The following is a 23,818-nucleotide window of genomic DNA, read 5'->3' as shown; positions in this document are numbered from 1 at the left end:
TATTTCTATGAATCAACAGCAATCTTGTTATTGCCTTATAACACATGGAGAAAAGCATAACACTGACCATAAATCCTACTATCACTGCAAAATGCTGTTGGAACATTTATTCCCCTGTCTACACATGCCCTAAAATTGCCAGTGAGAGCCGGGCAGTGGTGGTGTACACCTTTAATCCCAGCACACGGGAGGCAGAGGCAGGCACATTTCTGAGAGTTCGAGGCCAGCCTGGTCTACAGAGTGAGTGAGTTCCAGGACAGGCTCCAATGCTACAGAGAAACCCTGTTTTGAAAAAAAACAAAACAAAACAAAAACTCCAACCAATCAACCAAACAAAAATTGCCAGTGAGAGCAGGGCCTGGTGGTGTTGACCTATAATCCCAGTTACTTGGAAGGTAGCGCCAGCAGTTCAAGGTTATGCTTGCCACACCAGAAGATAAACAACCCCTCCTTTAAACCAATAAACCAAAACAAGCCTTCAATAAGTTCAAGGTCTTCTAGCACAAAATCAAAGAGGAAAGTTGAGCTATAGTTCAGTGATGAAGTGATGCATAGCATGGGCGAGGCCTCATGGATTCAACCCCTACTACCAAAGAAACAAAATTAAATTAAAAACAATGGCCAATGAATATTTTAGGAAGTTATAGTTTGGGATTATATACATAATCAACTATGTACATTAACAGTGAAATGATATCCTTTTTATTATCTTATTATCTGAAAGGAAAAATCCCTTTTCAAGTAAGTGAATGTGCAGATTGACTTGGCAGAAATTTCCTATTATTTATAGGATATAAAAACCACCAGATGCCGGGCGGTGGTAGCACACGCCTTTAATCCCAGCACTCTGGAGGCAGAGGCAGGCAGATCTCTGTGAGTTCGAGGCCAGCCTGGTCTACAAGAGCTAGCTCCAGAACAGGCAAGTTTTTAAAGACCTACATCACTCAAGTGTTAACATACCAAGGATAACTGGATATCATTTAAGAATGAAGAAAGAAAATAAAGAATAAAGATTATTGGCATAGTTCATACCTGATTCCCTAAATTAGAATACTTGCACCTTAATGGTGACAGGTTTTGATGTTTGTGTTCCTAAAGGGCTTCAAGGTCAACACAGCCAGTGTGGACCTCCAGTTGCCACAGAGAAGCTGCCTGACAGACTGTTGTCTCTAAGGAAAGTGTTCCAATAAACCCTGACGAAGCAGGGCATGCTAATATTTATCCAGAGGGTGGAAGGTCATTTTGTTGCAGCACAGTGAAAAGGCAATTGATTTCCCTTGAATTTTCAAAGTCTAGGGAAAGACAATGTGACCACTGGGCTCTTGAAGATGGTTTTAAAGTGAATCAGGGGTGCATCCTACAGCTTAGACAAGTTAGCAGAAGACAGAGGCATTGCTACAGAGGCCAATTAATCGAGTGGTTTGCAATTATCCATGCCTGCAATTAGAATACAAAGGAGGGCCAAGAATCAGCTCCTGCGCCTTGTGTTGGCATCCTGGCACACTGCTGCTACGCCATTTTAAAATATTTCAGAGTACTGCCTTTCCTCTCTGTGTTAGGGGATGAAGATCACATAAGCCTATTAGAAACTATTAAATCGAACTATTCACAAGCTGAGAAACAACTAAGAAAGACTCTAATGTCAATATTCTGTTTCTAAGTAGGAAAGAAAATAGCTCTGGCTTTCACAAAATTGTTTTTGTTGATAAAGTTAATTTTTTCCCCCACAGCCTTTCTTTTAAGGATTAAGACAAAGCCCGTGAGCACCATGTAATCAGATCTAATATGTAATACATCCCTTCAAATGTGTCTTTTTTACCCTGGGTCTTGAATCAGTAAAAGAAAATCAATCAGTCAAACAAACAAATAACAGCAAACGGGTTGGAGCGATGGCTCAGCAGTCACGAGCATCTGCTGCTCTTGCAGAAGTGCCCTGGCTCTGACCTCCCGCACGTCTTACAGTGGGTGTGGTGGTGCAGGACTATCATCTGACTCGGCACTTGGGAAGTGGAAGCAGGAGGATCAGATGTTCAAGATCAGCCTCAGCTACGTTGTAAGTTTGAGGCCAACCTAAGATACGTGATACCCTGTCTCAAAAAGGAAAAGAAAAAAAATGCTGAAAAATAATACAATACAAAAAGTAAACGAGTTTTCTTTTTCTTTCATTTTTGAGACTAGGTCTTTCTAGGCAGTCCTGGATTTTCTTGGAACTTGCTGTATAGACTAAGCTGTCCTGAAATTTGCAGAAATCTTCTTGCCTCTGATTCTCAAGCGCTGGGATTAAAAGTGTGAGCCACTATACCCTTTTTGCAAGTTTTCTTTCTGTCTTGATGGTTAGGATTTTATTTATTTTAAAAAGATTCACTTCACTCGGGAGGCAGAGGCAGGAGGATCTCTGGGAGTTCGAGGCCAGCCTGGTCTACAAGAGCTAGTTCCAGGACAGGCTCCAAAACCACAGAGAAACCCTGTCTCAAAAAACCAAAATAAATAAATAAATAAATAAATAAATAAATAAAAAGATTCACTTTAAAATTCTGTGCAGATATGCATCTGTGTGTAGGTATGTGCATCATGTATGTGCAGTGCCCGAGAAGGCTGGAAGAGGGCAATAAATCCCAAAGAACTGGAGTTCCAGGAATTTGTGAACTCCCATGATGGCTCAGTGGTTAAGAGCACCGTCTGGCTGGGCAGTGGTGGCACACGCCTTTAATCCCAGCACTCTGGAGGCAGAGGCAGGCGGATCTCTGTGAGTTCGAGGCCAGCCTGGTCTACAAGAGCTAGCTAGTTCCAGGACAGGCTCCAAAGCCACAGAGAAACCCTGTCTCGAAAAACCAAAAAAAAAAAAAAAAAAAAAAAAAAAAAAAAAAAAAAGAGCAGACAGTGCTTTTTGTTTTTTTTTGGTTTTTTTTTTTTTTTTTTTGTTTTTTGAGACAGGGTTTCTCTGTGGCTTTGAAGCCTGTCCTGGAACTAGCTCTTGTAGACCAGGCTGCTCTCGAACTCACAGAGATCCACCTGCCTCTGCCTCCCGAGTGCTGGGATTAAAGGCGTGCGCCACCACCGCCCGGCAAGCCTTGGTTGCCGGGAATTGAACTCAGGACCTTTGGAAGAGCAGGAAATGCTCTTAACCACTGAGCCATCTCTCCAGCTGCCTGCTCTTTTAAAGGTCCTGAGTTCAATTCCCAGCAACTACATCTGTAATGAGATCTGGTGCCCTCTTGAGGAAGAGATCTGGTTAGCTGTCCTCATCAACAGACCATGAAACACAACAGAGACAACTTCACCAGAACTGCCATATATGAGCTGCCCATGCATATTTCAGCATTGCCGGGGCATAAGTTTCAATTTCATGTGAATGATGGAACCCAGTTTGGGTCCTCTGTAAGAGTATTATCCCTCATGTTTTGTCTTTTATTATTTGAGACAGGGCCTCACTATGTCGCTGTCATATGAAAGTTTTATGCAACCTAGTCATTGATTTATTGATTATAACACAATGAATAATGTACATTGGTTTAGTTCCTCTAAGGTTGTATGAACAAAATTGTATAATATATCCGCTGTGAGGCCGGGCGGTGGTGGCGCACGCCTTTAATATATCTATCTATCTATCTATCTATCTATCTATCTATCTATCTATCTATCTATCTTCTATCTATCTATCTATCTATCTATCTATCTATCTATCTATCTATATCTATCTATATCTATATATCTGCTGTGTCTTTCTAGGGATTTGGTTCACAGATTTTGTTGATTTCTCAATGGATCAAACAGACCTAGTCTTCCAAAACCAGTTATTTCCCTAAAGAAAACTGTACAGTAGGGACTGGAGAGACAGCTCAGCAGTTAAGAGCACTGGCTGTTCTTCCAGAAGTCCTGAGTTCAATTCCCAGTAACCAGATGGTGGCTCACAACCATCCGTAATGAGATCTCTCAAATTTTATATTTATTTTTACTTATTTATTTTGTGCCTCTGGGTGTGAGCACACGCCTGCCACAGTGTGTGTGGCGGTCAGAGGACTTTTCTAGTGCTGCTTCTTTCCTTCCACCTTGTTTATTTTATTTTATTTTTTATTTTTTATTTTTTTTTTTTTGGTTTTTCGAGATAGGGTTTCTCTGTGGCTTTGGAGCCTGTCCTGGAACTAGCTCTGTAGACCAGGCTGGTCTCGAACTCACGGAGATCCGCCTGCCTCTGCCTCCCGAGTGCTGGGATTAAAGGTGTGCGCCAACATCACCCGGCCCCTTCCACCTCGTTTATGAGGCAGGGTCTCCCTGGTCATTTCTGCCACACATGTGCGAACTCCAGAGTAATAAAGATAAGTGTTGACGGAAGAACACGATTATCATCCACGCGTAGTGGTGCATGCTTGCAATCCTAGAATTTGGGAGTCTGAGGCGGGAAGAGCTCAAGTTTGAGGCCAGCCTGGGTTACATACCGAGACTGTCTGGATTAAACTCCAGCCAAAGCAAATAACTACCACCCCCCAAAATGCTATCATTATTTGATGTGTGTCTTTAACAGGTGAGGAAACTGAGTCACAGTTACTTCTCTATGGTCACATAACGAGCACACAGAGGAGCAGGAACAGAGTAACTGGTTTTGAGGGGATCCCGGTGTTAGGTTAGGAGCGTAGGCCCCAGTCCCTCGCATCTATCCCAGCCCCCCAGGCCTGGTCTGGACTTCAAATCCCAGCAGGCCTCAGAGTACTTTAGTGATTCCCCCCCCCAAAAAAAAGAAGAACACGTGGTCTCTCTTTCTTCCTCCCGGGGTTGCGGGGTTGCGTTCCTGTGGCTTCCCGGTTTCCCCCTGGGGCCACCCTAGAGCGCAGATCTCCCATTAAAGCTGGATATTTCTTAATTTGGCTTGTTTTGATTTGGCTTGATTGGGAATTTCTGCGTTGCCAGAGCTTGCTTAGGAAATATTCCTAACACCCGGCAGTGAAGTCTTGCTCATAGAAACAGTTTACTTGTTTCTAATTGGAGTTTTTTTTTTTTTTGAGACAGGGTTTTTCTGTAGCTTTGGAGCCTGTTCTGGAACTAACTCTTGTAGACCAGGCTGACCTCGAACTCACAGAGATCCGCCTGCCTCTGCCTCCCAAGTGCTGGGATTAAAGGCGTGCACCACCACGCCTTTAATAAGATTTTTATTCTTAGTGGTGAATTTTAACCTAGAACAGTGCAGAGCTGCACATGGGGCACATATAAAATAGATTCAGGTTGTGGTACTCGCTTCTAAACCCAGCATCGGAGAAGCAGAGGCAAGTGAACCTCTGGAGTTCCAGGCCAGCCAGTGTTACATCGAGAAGTTCTGTCAAAAAAACAAAACAAAACCAAAATCATGTCGCAATAGATATCTAGTAAATACACACTATTGTATTCCTGAACGCTTTACAGCCTCTCCTGGTAGATATGGTGTTATAAAGGGACAAGGCCCAACCGGAAATGTTAGAAAAAGATTTGAAAGTCTAAGGCCAAAGTTTGATACTGCTCTCCTCACTAAATTCTTGGATAATCTCATGTTTTCTCTTGAAATTGTATGGAAATGTTACATTCTATTCCACAACCAAGTTGTTTAATTATTAATCGGAAACCTGCTGGCCAGGTGCGGATTACAGGATTACCTAATAATGTAATGAGTGGGGTGGTGGAGGCAGAGGCATTATTATGAGTTCCGGGCCCACCTGAATCACATACCAAAGCCAGCTACCCAAACTGACAGAGTGAAACAATCTTGCGCCTTGCTGAGACTTGCTTATCCTAACTCTCTCCTGACTCTAGATTTTCTGTGGGTGTCTATCTTGATATGCATTGTTTCAAAGACTTCGCTATCATTCCCTCTCTCTCTCTCTCTCTCTCTCTCTCTCTCATTTATTATTTTGGACAGGCTTTCTCTATGAAGCCTTGGCTGTCCTGAAACTTGCTCTGTAAACCAGGCTGACCTTGAACTTACACAGATCTGTCTGCCTTCCCAGTACTCAGAAATCGACTTCCCTATTTTTTTTTATTTTATTATTATTATTATTATTATTATTATTATTATTATTATTATTATTATTTTGGCTTTTTTGAGACAGGGTTTTTCTGTGTAACAGTTCTGTTGACTCTCCTAGAGCTCACACTGTAGACTAGGCTGGCTTCAAACTCACCAAGATCTGCCTGCCTCTGCTTCCCAAGTGCTGGAATTAAAGGAGTGCGCCATCACTACCTGGGTACTTCACTATTCTTTAAACGTTTTACTGAAGCTTTAGGAATTAAGGGGCTAGTTTTTGTTTGATAGTTTTAGAACAAAGAGCTGTTGGGGCTGGGGTTGCTCAGTTGGTTGCATTTGTTCATAGTAGCTCGGAGTTTGATACCCTGCATGTTTGTATATATACCAACCAGGCATGTTGGTATATATACATGAAATCTCAGCACTTAGGAGACAGTAGAAAAATTATTAGTTCAAGGTCATGCTCAGGGACTTGAACTATGTAGGGAGTTTGAGACCAGGATGGTACACATGAGATCCTGTCTCAAAACAAAACTTAATGTAGGGGCTGGGGAGATGGCTCAGTAGGTAAGAGCACTGGCTTCTCTTCCAGAGGACCCAGGTTCAATTCCCAGCACCCACATGACAGCTCACAAATGTCTGTAACTCCTCTGTAACTCCAGTTCCAGGAGAGCTGACGCTCTCATATGACCCACATGGAGGCAAAACACCAATGCACGTGAAATAAAAATAAATATTTAAAAGAAAAAAATGTAAATATTCCTTTAACGTAAATAGCCCTTTTAGAACAAAAATGTACCCACGTGGCGGAAGGGCTCCCATAAGATTTTCTTTGATCGTCACTGGCAAACTCCACCACCAATAAATAAACGTGTAAAAAGTAATAAATATTTGCCCTTTATCCTGGGACTTTTCTAACTACGGGTCTCTTAGTTTGAGCCAAAATCGATAGGTCAAATATTAAAAAGAAAACAAAACAAATCAGAGTAAAGTTTGAGGGGAACAGTTGATGTGTGCAGTGTGTATCGAATATATTTCATTTTATTGAGGGTGGGAGTAAGACCTTCTGGAAGTTGCTGCAGGGCACTGCCCTTGCTGTGCACGTGTACACGGAAGGAAGGCACCTGGGAACCCTCAGAGAAAGACAGCTGCAGACCAAGGATTGGGCGTCCGGGTCGCGACCGCACGCGCACACGGAACCCTACACAGGCAGCAGCAATCCTCTAGCCGCCAGGGCCGTACCGCGCCCAAGCGTGAAACTCCCGCCTTGGGGGCGGGGCCGCGCGGCGAGCGAGCGCCTCCTGACGTCATCGCCGCGCGCCGCCGCTTGCGCTTTTGCCACTTCGCGGGAGAAGTTGTTGGCGCCAATGGATCCCGAGCCCCGATAACGGATTACCCCAGCCGCGGGCCTGCCCACCTGTTCCTCTTCGGTCTTGGGGCTGCGATGGTGAGCCGTCCGGGAGGCCGTGCAGCTCCAGAGGCTTTGCAGGCCGGGTGTGGACGGGGCGCCGCCGCGGTGCGGGCTGGGGAGGACGGCGCAGGGTGCTCCGAGGGGCCCGCTTAGGGTGCGGGGCGCCCCGCGGACGCAGCGTGCAGGGATGTGGCTGCAACGCGGCACTTTCACACTCCACCCCTCGACTCCTGGGGGAAGGGAGGAATAAGAGGAACGTTGATTTGGAACCGGAGTTAAAAGTTTATTTCGTGTACGGCACTGTCCCAAATCTCAGTTGGAATGCTTCCTAAAAACCTTGACTTCAAGCTTTGTGAGGAAGAATGTAATACTTTGCTTTCTTAGGGAAAAGTTGCTCGGGCCTTCGCTTTAATCAGCTTCTTCCTGGAGCGCGTCTCAGGTGTTTTGAGAGCTGATGACACAAGGAAGTTGTTTTACTTTGTTGAGTAGTTTATGGGAGTTGAACAGATAATCTGATTTACCAGGAGTAAAAAACACAGCGAGTATAGAGGGATGTTATGTATTTGACAGCTGTCACCTGTTAAAGTGTTAAAAAAAAAAACCAGTGGCAATTTCAGTTCATAATTCTGTACAATGAACTAACAGCCCGAAATGAAATAGCAGCAGGCATAGAAGATAGTTGCATATTTGAAGCAATTTTTAATTTAAAGGACAACCGAAGATCCCCAGTTAATCTAGAGGGTATTTAACAATCATCTGTACGTATATTTTCTATTATTCTTCATTTAGTTGTTATCCAGTATTCTTCCGAATGCCAGCATTCAAGGGGGAAAAGTTATGTCAGATTGGAAAAATTTCAGCGCTCTCCTCTTTATTCTTGGAGAAAAGATAGTTAATAGTAGCCACACAGGGTCAGCCTTTTTTTTCCAGGTTTATATGTGAGTTGTTGGCTTTAAATACTTTCTAAACATTCATTTAAAGTGCTTTCTTGAAAAAAAAAAAAGCTTAGTTATGTGTTTATGTGTATCTGTGTTTGTGTATGCACACGTGTGCCCATGGCATCCAGAAGAGGGTGTCATCCTCTGGAGCTGGAGTTCGAGGTGGTTTGAAGATGCCTGCTGTGGGAACTCAGGCCCTCTACAAAGCAGTACACACTCTTAACCACTGAGCCATCTCTCCAAACTCCATGTTCATTAGTTTTTTATTTAGTTTGTAATATGTATGTTTTGCCTAGATGTATTTCTGTGAACATGCATGCCTGGAGCCGGAGTTAAAGGTGGTTGTGGGCCAGGCAGTGGTGGCACACCCCTTTAAATCCCAGCTCTTGGGAGGCAGAGGCAGGCGGATCTCTGTGAGTTCGCAGCCGGCCTGGTCTACAAGAGCTAGTTCCAGGACTCCAGGACAGGCACCAAAGCTACACTGAGAAACCCTCTTTCAAAAAACAAAGCAACAACAAAAAATGGTTGTGGGTGTTAGGAATTGAACTCAGGTTCAGAAGAGCTGCAAGTTCTCTGACTGCTGAACCATCTCTCCAGTCACGCCCCTCCAGGCATTTAAAAATTAAAAAGAAAGTTTCTTATTTTATGTGTATGAATGCTTTGCCTATGTGCATGTATGTGCATCATATGCAACCCTGGCCCCAAGGAGATCAGAAGTGGGCTTTGAATCTCTTGGAACTGGTGTCGAAGGCAGCCGTGAGCCATTTTGTGTGTGGTGGAAACTGATAAGGTCCTCTGCAAGAGTACAGGTGTTCCCAATCAAGGCTCTCAAACCTCTCAAGTTTTTGTTTTTTGAGACAGGGTCTCCTTATAATAGTCCTGGCTTCCCTAGAACTTACATTATAGACCAGGCTGGTCTCAAACTCAGAGATGCTCCTGACTCTGTCATCATGTTTGGCTCTAAGTTCACTGTTTTTAAGGAAAATTTTGGGTAGTGGTATCATGTGTCAGGCCTTGACCTTACAATATAGAACAGGCTGTTCTATTACTATAGGCCAGCAAACTCCAGTGATCCTCATGTCTCTGCTTCCCCTAGTGCTGGAGTACAGGCACATGTAGCTTTGCCTGGTTTTATGGGGCACTGTGGGTCTTGCATGTAGGCCCTCATGCTTGTACTGAGTCAGCCTCCTAGACTCACCTTGTTTTTTGTGAGGGTTTAACAGAACCTGGAGCTCACCAGTGCCTAAGTTGGCTGGCCGGCCAGCAAGCCCCAGGAATCTTGTCTGTCTCTGCGTCACCAGTGCTAGGATTGCAGGGGTACAGCACCACACACCCAGCTTTGTATGTGGGTGCTAGAGATTCAGACTCAGCTCCTAATGCTTGGGTGGCAAGCATTTTACCAACTGAGCCCTTGCCTCAGCTCCTGCTTCACTTTTCTAGTACTAAAAGTAATTCTCCTTGCTGAAAAGAAATGGCTAAGTCGATCAGTTTTTACTGTTTGCTGAAAGGAAACATTTCTAGTAAGTAAATTAGAATTTTGTATTGGGCTGGAGAAATGTTTGGTTTAGTGGTTAAGAGTGCCAGCTGTTCCTGCAGAGGGAATCTGGTTCTGTTCTCAGCACCCGTGTCAGGTGACTGACATTTGACTGCAAATGCAGCTCCAAGGGAGTCAGAGCACCTGGACTTTGTGCGCTGCAATCAAGTACACATATCCACATATAGACCCGGAAAATAAGTATACCACACACACACAAACGTACACAAGCACCGGGCTGGAGAGATGGCTCACTACTTAGAAGCACTTGTTGCTCTTGTAGAGGACCTGGGTTTGATTCCTAGCATCTACATCGCTTATAACCATCTGTAACTCAGTTCGATGGCAATTCAGAACCCTCTTCTGAACTTCAGTGTCATCAGACAGGTATGTGGTACACATGCATATATATATATATGTATATATATATATATGCGCAAAACAGTATACACATAAAAAATAAAGTAAATAAAAAAATTATGTATTGGTATTTAATCTAACCCTCCGGCAGTTAGCATGAAAAGAAGCCTAACAGAACTCCAGAAAAAAGTTCTATTTAATGAGTGTTTATTGAGCATCTGTACATAAGTTATAGTATAGTGCAGCAGTAGTTATGTTTGGGACTCAATTCCCTTTGATAAATGTGGTGAGAGGTATGCAAATATTCTGGCCAGCAGAGATGCCTATAGACACATGCCACACCGCCTGAGGGCCTTCCCCTTTGCTGAAGCTCATCCACAGACAGAAGGTTAGCTCTTGCTCTGGGAGTCATTGAACTTGAGGTCTCCAGCTTTTTGGCCTTTGACAAAGGTGTTGAGATAATTCAGTAGTCAGTTAAAAAAGTGATGCCAAGGCCAGGCATAAAGGTGCATGCACACCCATAATCTTGGCACTCAAGAGGCAGGAGAAAAAGAAAGAAAAAAGTGCCAGCTGGGCGGTGGTGGCGCACGCCTTTAATCCCAACACTTGGGAGGCAGAGGCAGGCGGATCTCTGTGAGTTCGAGACCAGCCTGGTCTACAAGAGCTAGTTCCAGGACAGGCTCCAAAACCACAGAGAAACCCTGTCTCGAAAAACCAAAAAAACCAAAAAAAAAAAAAAAAAAAAAAAAAAAAGTGCCAAGACCAGATACCCTCATGCAAAGAATAAAGAATAAACTTGGACCTCTATATTCATACCTGATAGGAAACAGACGGATAAGCCAGGAAAGTAAGCAGAGGCCTCACAGGCCAAGTTGTAATACAAATGGGAAAGGCTGTATTGCAGTACAGGCAGCCTTGCTCCAGGGAGAACATTTCACACAGTCAGCTACCATGTGTAGAGTGATGTAAAGAAGCCTGTAGAGGGGGCTGGAGAGATGGCTCAGCTTTAAGAGCATTGCCTGCTCTTCCAAAGGTCCTGAGTTCAATTCCCAGCAACTGCATGGTGGCTCACAACCATCTGTAATGAGGTCTGGTGCCCTCGTCTGGCCTTCAGGCACATACACAGACTGAATATTGTATACATAATAAATAAATATTAAAAAAAATGCCTGTAGAGTGGGACATGATGATCAGACTACAGAGTTCAGACACCTGACCCCACCTCCAAAGACTTCCTTCAAGATTGACATGTAGGGCTGGGCTCCCAAAGTTCAGTTGAAGAGAGGAAGGGGCGAGAATACGAGCAAAGAGGTCAAGACTGTGATGGGGACACCCACTGAAACAGCTTACCTGAGCCAATGGAAGCCTCCCAACACCGGCCTGACAGAGGGAACCAGCATAGAACAAAACTAGGCCCTCTGAATGTGGGTGATAGTTGTATGGCTGGGGCAGAGCGTGGGGCCACTGGCAGTGAGACCAGGATTTATCCCTACTGCTTGTTCTGGCTTTTTGAAACTCATTCTCTATGGATGTGTGTGTTGGGGGAGGCCTTGGTCCTGCCTCAAAGCAATGCTGGATTTTGTTTATTCCCCATGGGAAGCCTTACCCTTTCTGTGGAGTAGAGGGGGTAGGTTGGGAGGTGGAGAGAGCAGGAGGAGGGGAGGGAGTGGGAAATGGATTTGGCATATAAAATGAGAAAACATAGTTTTTTTAAAAAAATAAAAGGTATGACTGCATGCACATGGTACACAGACATATATGCAGGCAAAACAGCTAGGCACATTAAAAAGAAAAAAGAGCTGATAATGTATTTTTTCAACCATATGCATAATTTTAATAATTTTTTTTTCTTTTTTTGTTTTTTTCGAGACAGGGTTTCTCTGTAGCTTTGGAGCCTGTCCTGGAACTAGCTCTTGTAGACCAGGCTGGCCTCGAACTCACAGAGATCTGCCTGCCTCTGCCTCCCGAGTGCTGGGATTAAAAGCATGCGCCACCACTGCCCGATAATTTTAATAATTATACCAACCAATTATTGATGAAAAAAAGAAAACTTGTTGATTAAAAAAGAAAATAGTATCTATAGGGTTTCACTTATATTTTAAACAGCTAAATCTCACAGCAGTACAAATATGGCTTCTTATTTTTAAAAAATAATTTATTTTTATTTAACGTTCATTGATGTTTTGCCTTGGTGTACGTTTATATGAGGGTGTTAGAAACCCTGGAACTGGAGTTACAGACTGGTGTGAGCTGCCTGTGGGTGCTGGGAATTGAACCTGAGTCTTCTGGAAGAGCGGTCAGTGTTCTTAACTGCAGAGCCATCTCTCTAGCCCTCCTTATTACTTTTTTAATATTGCATTTCTATTTATTTAATAGCTAACATTTTCAGATCATCCAAAATTCAAGAGAATAAAACGTCAAGCCCAGCTTCGTGACATACACCTTTAGTCCCAGCATTTGGGAGGCAGAGGCAGGTAGATCTCTGAGTTCAAGGCTAGCCTGGTCTTTACAGGACAGCCAGGGCTACAGAGAGAAACCCTGTCTTGAAAACCCAAAACAAGAGAAACAAGACAGTGCATTTTGGTGCTTTATAAAGTAAAAGCTTGTTAGATAATTTGAGTAGATTTTGTGAAGTATGTTGATTATAAATTTTCTTGTAAATTTGGTGGACCGTTAAAATGTTAAATATTTTCATTTGTTTGCTAATTTTAAATTAGAGAAGTAAAAACCAATGTGTATTATTTTGGCAGCTGCTCTGCAGAGCACTGTGGCCTGTGCTTTGCATGGAATCCTGTGCTTGTCACAGATAAATTAACATAGTGACATAATTTGCACCATCCTCCTTTCTCATGTGCTTCGTTGGTGGCTGAGCTGCTGACAAGTGGAAAAGTAACGAGGGCTTCTGAGTGGTGCAGAGCGACTGCATCAGCTCTGCACCTGGGGTTTCTGGGCTGAAGGCGCCGTGTGCTGCGTTTCTTTGGTGTTGGGGAAATAGCAACAAGTTATGTTTGTTATCTCTACTTGTACTTATAGTTTTGAAACCAAGTTGGAAATAAAATGCCTTGGTACAAATTAAAGCCTAGAAAATGTACCCCCTTCCTTTTAGTATCTGACCAAAACACGGTTTGGTCTGTGTTTATCAAAATTGGATTTGGGTTGCCTGATATGCAACATTTCTCTCTAATCAATCATCTTGTAGACTGTTAATTATAGCTTAGTGATGGGAGCTGTCTCTCTCTTGTGTTTAACCCTGTCTTTTTCTCCAAGGCATTTACACCAAGTAGACCAGGGTGGTCTTAAATTCCTGTTCCTCCTTGCCTCAGACTTCTTAGTTCTGGGATTGTAGTAATGATTAGCAATTTCCCACCTTCTATTTAAGATCAATTAAAATATTTATTTTTATTTATGTGTATTTATGTGTCTGGGTGAATGCCATGTGTAGTTGTCCTTGGAGGCTAGAGTAACAGGTGATTGAGTTTAAGTTTCTTCATAGGGATGCTGGGAACCTAACTCGGATCCTTTGGAAGAATAGAAAGGATCTTAACTGTGAGCCATCCCTTCAGCCCCAGTCTTCAATTTTATTTAATTTATGAATTTATTTTTGTTTTTTTGGGGGGGACAGGGCTTCTCTATGTAGCCCTGGCTGTCCTGGAATTCTCTCTGTAGACCATGCTGACCTTGAACTCAGAGATTTGCCCTTCTCTGCCTGGGGGAGGGGGGGCCGGAATTAAGGGTGTGCACTACCACTGCCTGGCCTGGCCCAATTTTCAATTTTAAAACCTTTGCTAGTGAATGCTTCTTGACATTCTCAGTTCCATTCTCAGTTCGTGAATTGGGGCTAACAATTTCTAGGCTTGTTATGTGGATTAAGCACATTAATTTTTGTATGTATGTATTTATTTGTGTGTGTGTGTGCCTATCTATCAATCAGAATCTCACATTTTCAAGGATGTCCTTGAACTGAGAATGACCTTGAATTCCAGTTTCTTCTATTGCCTGCATCTTCCAAGTACTAGTGTTACCAGCCACAATTTACTTATCTAATCACCCGCATCTGTTTAGTTAATTTATTGTGTGTATGTACATGCCTGCCACAGCACATGTGTGGAGGTCAGAGGCAACTTGCAGTGTGGGTCTTTGGAACTGAACTTTGGTTATCCTTACCCACTGAGCCATTACACTGGTCCAGGCCCTCCTGCCCCTCCCCTCTTCCTGCAGTTCTTTACTGTTGATAGGGAAGAGCTTTATCCTGAGTTATACCTCAGACTTGTATTCAGAGTTTTGTATGTATGTATGTTTCTGAATATTTCTGGGGAAAATATAACTCATGAGGTTTATAAAAGCTTAGCTTTTAAACAGTATTAAACAGTATTAAAAATTACCGTTGTGGGGTGGAGAGATGGCTCAGAGGTTAAGAGCACTGGCTGCTCTTCCAGAGGACCTGAGTTCAATTCCCAGCACCCATATGGCAGCTCACACCTGTCTATAACTCCATTCTAGGGTATCTGACTCCCTCACATGAATAAACCTGCAGGCAAAACACCAGTGCACATAGATGATAATAATAAATTATTTTTAAAAGTTACTGTTGTGGAAGTCAAAGACTGCGTGTTTTGTTTCTTTGGCACATACAGATACTTTACTAAATACACTGCTTGTTACTGATGGTCTGCAGGGGTAGAAGCCACAGGGACAGAGAACTGGTTTGTAGTAGTTGGCATATGGTACATTTTCCATAAATATTTGATGTGTAAATAAACTTTGTAGTTCCAGTAAAAACCATCAAGAAGGTAAAAGTTGCTGGCATTTTCTAGGGCAGTGGTTCTCGACATTGGGTCATATGCTGTGAGGTATTGAATGATTTCTCAGGGTCATCTAAGACCATTGGAAAGCACAGATATTCACACTGCAGTCCATAACAGAAGCAGAATTACACTTATGAGGAGCAATGAAAATTTTATGGTTGGTTACTATAACATGAGGAACTGTATTAAAGGTCACAGAATTAGGAAGGTTGAGACCCACTGTTCTAGGGACAAGCGCGCTCGTTCAGTGGTTAAGAGCACTTGCTGCTCTTGCAGAGGACACAAATTCGGTTCCCAGCACCCACATAGTGACTGACAACCATCCATCACTCTGTTTCCAGGAGACCCTAGGCTTCTCTGAGCTCCATAGGCACCAGGCACTTATATGGCACACACACATACATGGCAGGCAAACCACTCATGTCAAATAAATCTATTAAATTTTTTCCACCCTTTTGTTCATGACATGTCTAAGTTATTTGTTTTTTTTTTTTTTTTTTTTTTCTTTTTCGAGACAGGGTTTCTCTGGTTTTGGAGCCTGTCCTGGAATTAGCTCTTGTAGACCAGGCTGGTCTCGAACTCACAGAGATCCGCCTACCTCTGCCTCTCAAGTGCTGGGCGTGTCTAAGTTATTAAAGCATTTCATGAGTGAGTGGGCTGGCAGTAGTCACCTTTACTGTCAGTCCTCAGAAGGCAGAGACAGGTGGGGCTCCTGAGTCTGAGACCAGTCAGGGCTACCTGGTGAGACCTTGGCTTTAGTGTTTTTTTTTCTTTCTTCATGACAGTAAGGTAGTCTAGAGAAGTATGGTGTTTTCCTGTATTATATTTTAGGTCTGTTTTTAGTTTGAACTTAAGTTATGTGGTCATGTAGGTAGTTGAAATTTGACTTTTTTGATTAGAAGTAAGTTGTGAATTAACCTCTGTATGGACGAGAATTTCAGTACGTTAGCTGTGGTGAAAATGTCAGAATCCTGGAATAAACCACTTCATCAGGCATGATCCGCCTCACACTTTAGCTATCCAAGTTAAGCAGGTGTGGAAAGAAACCAATTATTTTAAACCTAAATTAGATAATTATTTCTGTGTTGTGCTCAGTTTTGTCCATTTGTAATTTTGGGTCAGGAACCCCAAAAATTTCTAAGATGAATGTTTAATTGAGAGACACTATTGTATCCTCTGGACACGATGAGGATTTTCATTGTGAGCAGAGACTTCAGGAGACCTTCAGTAGACGCAGGGGCAGGTCCCACTGCTCTCATTCTCTAGGCTCAGCTTTTGTTTGCTCAAGACTGAAGAGCATTGAGACTCTGTGAGAGCTGAGGGCTGGGTTGTTTTCCTTCTTTACTGTTTTCTCCTCCCTCCCTCCCTCCCCCTCCCTCCTTCCCTCTCCCCCTCCCCCCCTCCCCTCCCCCTCCCTCCCCTCCCCTCCCTCCTCCCCTCCCCTTCTTTTCTTTCTTTTGGGGGGGGGCAGGGTTTCTCTCTGTTGCCTTGGCTTGGCTTTCCCGGAACTCTGTAGACCAGGTTGGCCTTGAACTCACAGAGATCACTTGCCTCTTCCTCCCTAGTCTTCGATTATAGGGGTGTGCCACCATGGCCCTGCTGCTTCCTGTTTTGTTTCTTCTGACCACTATGCATTGATCCTGGTCTGTTGAAGGCTTTTAGAAGTACTGAGTGTTAACGTAGTTGAATGAAGGAGTCCGTGAGGGACCTTAGACTTTTCTTCCCTGGAACTTGTTACAGATTCTTCTTTGTACAGTTAATAGCCCCCCTCCCTGCCCCCAGAAGTTTTGGAAAATTTAAGATTTTTTAGATCATACTTATATAGCTCATGGTGTTTTCCTCAGGGAAGTGCTTGAGGCAAGTGCTGGACTTTGCTGCACCAGTAATGTTGATCATGTGTGTAGTGATGGTTTTGATTTCTAAAAAAGGTAATTTGTTTGGCTAAAAACCAATTTTGAAGGAAGAGGAAATGGCCTACTAAAAGTGAAAGTAGTTTTTGCCTTTTATAGCCACAATATTGTAATATGACATGACATGGGAGTAAGGCATACAGACCTAAGATAGGAGGTGAATTTTAGTCACAGTGCTAATTTAATATCTTAAGGAGTGTGTGTGTGCGTCGTGTGGGCCCAGTTCATGAGGATCCCCCAGGAAAACACTGGCATCCTGCTCTGTTACTCTCCATCCTCTTCTTCTGAGATAGGGTCTTTCACTGAACCCCATGCCGGCATCCCAGTGTTGGGGTTACAGGTATGAGCAGCCATGCCCAACTTTTTATCTGGGGTTAGGGGATTTGAACATAGCATGCACTTGTACAGCTGAGTTGTCTCCCTAGCCTCTTCTTACATTTTCTTCAAACAAATCATAGCAAAAACCCCAGGTAAGGATTTCCTGGTGGAGGGTTTGAAATAGGGCCTTGCTATCTAGATTGCTGGCCTGGTACTTGTTATGTAGCCCTGGCTGGCTTTGAATTTGGTAGTCCTTTGCTTTAGCTTCCTCAGTGCTGGGATTGCATGTTGTGTGCACCATACCCAGCTAAAGATTGTTTTAGCACACATATTTATTTTGTTTTGCAATTAACATGTCCTCTTACATTGTTTGTTTATTTATTCATTTATTTTTGAGACTATGTAATCTTGGCTCATCTGGAACTCAGTGTATATACCAGATTGGCCTTGAACTCACAGAGCTCTCCCTGGAATTAAGGGTGTACACCACTAATGAAAAGTTTTTTTTTTTTTTTTAACATTTTTATTTTATGTGCATGGATGTTTTGCCTGCATGTGTTATTGTAGGAGGTCGCTTGTTTGTTCCTGGCTGCTCAGCCCTGAAATAATCACACAGAAACCATATTATTTGCAATACTGTTTGGCCAAAAGTTTAAGCATATTTCTGGCTAACTCATCTTAAATTAACCCATCTCCATTAATCTGTGTATCACCATGAGGCTGTGGTTTACCAGGTTAAGTTCCCATGTCTGTCTCCAGTGGGGCTACATGGCTTCTCCTTGACTCCACCTTCTTTCTCCCAGCATTCAGTTTAGTTCCCCCCCCCCCCCCGCCTAGCTCTGTCCCCCTATAGCTCTGCTATAGGCCCAGAGTAGTTCCTTTATTCATCAATGGTAATCACAGCATACAGAGAGGAATTCCACATCACCTTCCCTTTTCTGTTTAAATAAAAAGGAAAGTTTTAACTTTAACATAGTAAAATTACATAAAACAAAATAACATAGTAAAATTACATAAAACAAAACAGGTATCAAGCAAGAATTATAGTTACAACATTTATATCTAACTTTTATCATAACTAAGGAAAACTATAATTATATCTATTCTTCAAAACCATCAAAAACTTTAGAAGGATGTAATATTTCCTAAGTTAACAAGAAGTGCATTATAAGCAACTTCCAAAACTCTAGAAATGACAGAGACATCTCGCTGCCTGGACAATCATCTAAAGTTCTTCTGTGCCGTTGGGGCATCCATCTTTAGCCCACAGACCCATAGTATCCAGCAGACTTTTCCATGAAGCAGGAAATTTCAAAGACAGTTCCACCTATATTGGCAGCTTGTCAGTCACTTTCTTCTGTGTCCTGCAGAATGTCATGCAGGACATGAAACAGGAGCCATAAAGCACTGTCTCACCTTTAGGCAAGTTCAGCAGTCATTTCTCTGTGGGTCCTGCTTGTCCAGTTCATACAGCATAACATCAAGCAGTCCAGGCAAATGACTAGCAAACTCCATAAGGAGCCTCTTCGATGCTCATCATTCTCTTGAGGTAGACTGGTACTGCCAGGAGCAGTTGTGTCTCATTGTCATGAAAAGTCATAAGTTCTTAAAACATTTTAAATGCCATATTCTGAAGACCTCTGAAAGATATGAAGAATCTCTACCTAACTGAAATATATCTCTATATATCTGAAAAACCTGACTAACATGACTACAAGCTTGATTATTATAGATGCTATTAACCTATATTTTAAAATTATACATTACATTTTTAAATGAGTTGTACAAACAATACCTTAATCAAGAGCAGAAATATATATATAAAACAAAATTGACCTTAAATTTATATCAATAAGCCAAGATCCATATCAATGCAAATCTCTATAGTATGTGTGTCTGTGCGCCATGTGAATACAGTGCCCATAAGAAGCCAAGAGAGGGTGTTAGATCCTCTGGAGCCACCATGTGGCTGCTGAGATTGAACCCAGGTCCTCTGGAAGAGCAGCCAGAGCTGTAATTGTAGCCACAGGGAGGCTAAGGTAGGAGGATTAAGACCTGCTTAGACGACAGAATAAGTTCAAGGCCAGCCTGGGCAACTTAGTGAACCCTGTCTCAATAAGGACTAAGAGATGGGCTGGAGTGTAGCTTAGTGGTAAAATACGTGTATACTGTGGACAAGGTTCAAGCCCTAGGACTGTAAAAAGTTGAAAACTTATAATTTCTACTAGAAAAACATGATTTTAATGAATTCCTTCCTTGAAAACTATTGTAAAAATCTTGAGCTACATTTGGTACCAAGAGGTAGAGATTAGCATTAAGACACAGTTTTGTTGATGGTATGGCTAAGACTGGTTTGTATAATTGGATTTCCCTTAGGTAGTTACTTTTAGTAAAAGCGTTGTCAGAAAGACCATATGCTTTTCTTCTCAGTTTGACTGAACATTTACTGGTGAGATTCATAATCTTTGGGTTGCTCAGATACTTGCCATATTTACCTGTTTCTCTGCCATGTCCGGAAAGACCACAGTCACTTCAGAATCCTGCATAGCTTCAGGAACCTCTGGGCATTCCTCCTGAGCTGGCATTATTCCTGAGATGCCATGCAGAACAGTTATTGCTGCTAAAACTTTTTTAAAAAATATTTATTTATTTATTATGTATACAACATTCTGTCTGTGTGTATGCCTGAAGGCCAGAAGAGGGCGCCAGACCTTTTACAGATGGTTGTGAGCCACCATGTGGTTGCTGGGAATTGAACTCAGGACCTTTGGAAGAGCAGGCAATGCTCTTAACCACTGAGCCATCTCTCCAGCCCTTGCTGCTAAAACTTAACTTTTGTGTGAGTGTTGCCTGAATTGTTTGTATTGCTTGAATTTCCCTGTTCTTTAAACTAATAATCACCAAGAGAAAAGGGGGGGTTACACTTAGCTGCTCCCCGCTCCTTCGTTCTTCCCCTACTCCCATCTCCCTCCCCCCTTTTCGTTTTCGGCTTTTAAAATAAGACAGGGTTTCTCTGTGTAGCCCTGGCCATTCTGGAACTAGCTCTGTAAGTCAGATTGGTCTTGAACTCAGAGATCTGCCTGCTTCTGCCTCCCCAAGAGCTGCCTGGCTCCCCTCCCCCCGCCAATCTTTTTCTGTCTGGAATTTACTATGTAGACCAGGCTGGCCTCGAATTCATAGAGATCTGCCTGCCTCTACCCCCCGACTGCTAGAATTAGACATGTGCCACTATGCTCAGCTCCTTTATAACCTTTCTTCCTTCCTTCCTTCCTTCCTTCCTTCCTTCCTTCCTTCCTTCCTTCCTTCCTTCCTTCCTTCCTTCCTTCCTTCCTTCCTTCCTTCCTTCTTTCTTTCTTTCTTTCTTTCTTTCTTTCTTTCTTTCTTTCTTTCTTTCTTTCTTTCTTTCTTTCTGTCTTTCTTTTTTCTGGAACTAGCTCTTGTAGACCAGGCTGGTCTTGAACTCACAGAGATCTATCTGCCTCTGCCTCCCAAGTGCTGGGATTAAAGGTGTGAGCCATCACTGCCTGGCTAATTTCTTTCTTTTTTAGAGATTTATTTATTATGTATACAATGTTCTGCCTGCATGTGTGCCTGCGTGTCAGTAGAGGGCACCAGATCTCATTATAGATGGTTGTGAGCTACCATGTGGTTGTCAGGAGTTAAAAATCAGGACCTCTGGGAGAGGTTAAGCAGTACTCTTAGCCTCTGAGCCATCTCTTCAGCCCCCTTTATAATTTCTTTCTTTTAAAAATTATACGCATGTGCGTGTGCATCTGTGTGTGGGTATGTGGATGTGAGTGCAAGTGCCCTTGGAGGCCAGAAGTGAGTTTTGGATCCACCAGAGCTAGCATTACAGGCAGTTGGGAGCCATGAGATGTGGGTGCTGGGATCCAAACTCAGGTCTTCTTCAAGAGCATCATGTGCTTCTCCATCCCCTGTCATTGTTTTCAGAAATGTGATGATTGGGCCCGAGATGATCCGGCTGTTAAAAGCTAGGTTCACAACTCAAAATATAAGAAATGTGATTATTGGAAGAAAAGGTATATGTAGTTTTTTGGTACTTGATTCTCTTTTTTATAATTTTTCTGTTATTAACTTTTATTCAGTTTTATATTTGGTTGTCTTTTGTTCTTTTGTAGAAGTCCATTTATATAGTACTTATATTGTAGATATTTTTGTTTATGATGTCTTTTCTTTCATATTTATATAGTCAGATTTTTTAGTTGATTTATTTGAGGTAGGGCTCATATAGTATATATTTAGTATACGCTGAGATGTAAGCTAAGGTAGTATGCATTGCCGCCATCAGAGTAGGGATTGAGGAGGAGTTGGCAGGGCAGACTTTCCCACATGTCAGTGCTCAGTGCTACCAGTTGCTTCATTCGCTGAATATTTTACTTTTAGTCTGTGGTATATAAAACAGAACTTTAATTATCATGTTTTTTACATTTTGTTTCTTTCTGTATGTGCATGTGTGTGCCATGGTTTAGGTATGGAAGTCAGAGGACAATGTGGAGTTAGTTCTCTTCTTTCACCCTGGGCTCCAGGGCTCGAACTCAGGTCCCTAGGCTGACAGCAAGTGCTTTTACCCTACGAGCCTTCTTGCTTGCTCCCTGATTTTTAATTTAGAATTTTGCTGTTTCTGTGGAGTACCTGCATTATCTCTGTCCTTTTCTTTTTCTTTCCTTTGAATGTGTTTAAGCCCCACTGTTTGAGTGAAGAATCACTCTATAATCCTAAAAAGTGAGACTGATTAGAAACTGTCATTTCCTCCAGAAGCAATAAAGTAGTCAGCCTCAAGCTCAGTTCTTGGCAAATTATACATGTGACTGTGGCTTTCCTTATTGTCCTGTTCTTCACGACTTGACACCAATGTCTTGTTTATGGCCAATGCATCTATTCAATAGGCTGTGTTTTATTGACTTACTTTTAAATATTATTATTATTGTATTTGTGTGTATGTGTGCATGTGTGTGATATCTGTGTGGATGTACATATGCCACACACATGTGGAGGTCAGAGAACAACTTTCAGGAGGCATTTCTCCCCTCCCACCTTCACATAGGTTCTAGAGACTCATTTTTACTTTCTGGGTCATCACATTGGCTCACTGTTTATATCTTTGTTTGTTTATTTTTGAGAGGGAGTCTTTTGTATCCCAGACTAGTTTGAAACTTGCTGTGTAGCCAAGGCTGGTCTTGAACTCCTGATGTTCCAGCCTCTACCACCTGGTCATAGGCACATGCTGCCACCATGTTAGCAAGATTTTTTAAAATATTTATTTATTTATTATGTATACAATATTCTGTCCATGTGTATGCCTGCAGGCCAGAAGAGGGCACCAGACCCCATTACAGATGGTTGTGAGCCAAGGATTTTTTAAACTTAGATTTAATTAATGAGTTATAACTTTTTATATAACAGGAGATCTGCAAAGGAAGATATGAAATCATACCTCTTCGCTTTAAATAGTTTATAAAAGGCGTTGTTTCAGGGATTTGAGTGAATAATAGAGGAGAAGCTTTTTGCTGAGCTAAAATGATAACAGATGCATGTTGGAGCCTTGTAAAGGGTAGGTGTAATGAAGTCCATGTCACCTAACTGAAAATAGCTTGAGATACCAATGAACTGTCCAGGATCACACAAGTAGAATGCACTAGAGCGCAGACTCAAACAAAGGCTTCTTTTTTTTTTTTTTTTTTTTTTTTTTTTGGTTTTTCGAGACAGGGTTTCTCTGTGGCTTTGGAGCCTGTCCTGGAACTAGCTCTGTAGACCAGGCTGGTCTCGAACTCACAGAGATCCGCCTGCCTCTGCCTCCCGAGTGCTGGGATTAAAGGCGTGCGCCACCATCGCCCAGCTTAAACAAAGGCTTCTTGATTCTAAGGTCTGTTCTGTCACTTTCCTCTCTACAGTAGTTTTATTTTTTATTTATTTTTTTTTAGTTTTTTGAGACAGGGTTTCTCTGTGGCTTTGGAGCCTGTCCTGGAACTAGCTCTGTAGACCAGGCTGGCCTCGAACTCACAGAGATCCGCCTGCCTCTGCCTCCCGAGTGCTGGGATTATGGGGAGCTGGGTGTGGTGATGTACTCTTGTAACCCCGGCACTGGGGGTGAGGGCAGAAGCGGGCAGACCTCTTAGGAGTTAGAGGCCAGCCTACCTAGCCTTCATAGTGAGCCTCTGGACAGTCAGGGATACATTGTGAGACCTTGTCTCCAAACAAAATAAAAATAAAGCAAAAAAGGAAGGTAATAAAAATATATATGTGAAGAATAAGAAAACTGAATGCTTTTAATGCTTAATTGTATTGTAAAGTCCTTGTATGATTAATTTGAAAGCTGTAGTTTAGCCCAGGGTCAAGTAATGAAGGTATGTTATAGTAGGCACCAGTTTTTCTTTTTTCTTTCTTTAGAGTTTGAAAAGAATCATATAGAGAAAAATTTTTTCAACGTTCTTAGTTTCTAAGAACAATCCAGGTTGAGAGTTGTTTCCTCAAACTGAAGTGTAAGTCTTGTTGCTGGTGGTGGTGTCAAGCTGTGTCTTCTCAGTCACCTGGG

General features: G+C 42.5%; 1 protein-coding gene across 3 annotated transcripts in view; it reads left to right on the top strand.

Moving 5' to 3' along the window:
* The first annotated feature begins 7,303 nt into the window (after positions 1–7,303).
* Positions 7,304–23,818, top strand: part of Rfc1 (replication factor C subunit 1) — a 67,888-nt gene continuing 51,373 nt past the window's right edge. For all 3 annotated transcript variants that reach the window (XM_057771022.1, XM_057771023.1, XM_057771021.1), the window contains exon 1: positions 7,304–7,436. In XM_057771022.1, coding sequence (XP_057627005.1) covers positions 7,434–7,436 — 3 coding nt within the window. In that variant the 5' untranslated portion in view covers positions 7,304–7,433. The remainder of the gene's footprint in view (positions 7,437–23,818) is intronic.

The sequence above is a fragment of the Chionomys nivalis genome, chromosome 6 (genome assembly GCF_950005125.1).
Source record: "Chionomys nivalis chromosome 6, mChiNiv1.1, whole genome shotgun sequence".
NCBI lineage: Eukaryota > Metazoa > Chordata > Mammalia > Rodentia > Cricetidae > Chionomys > Chionomys nivalis.
Note: the sequence above shows the minus strand (reverse complement) of the source record. Positions and strands in the feature narration are given on the sequence as shown.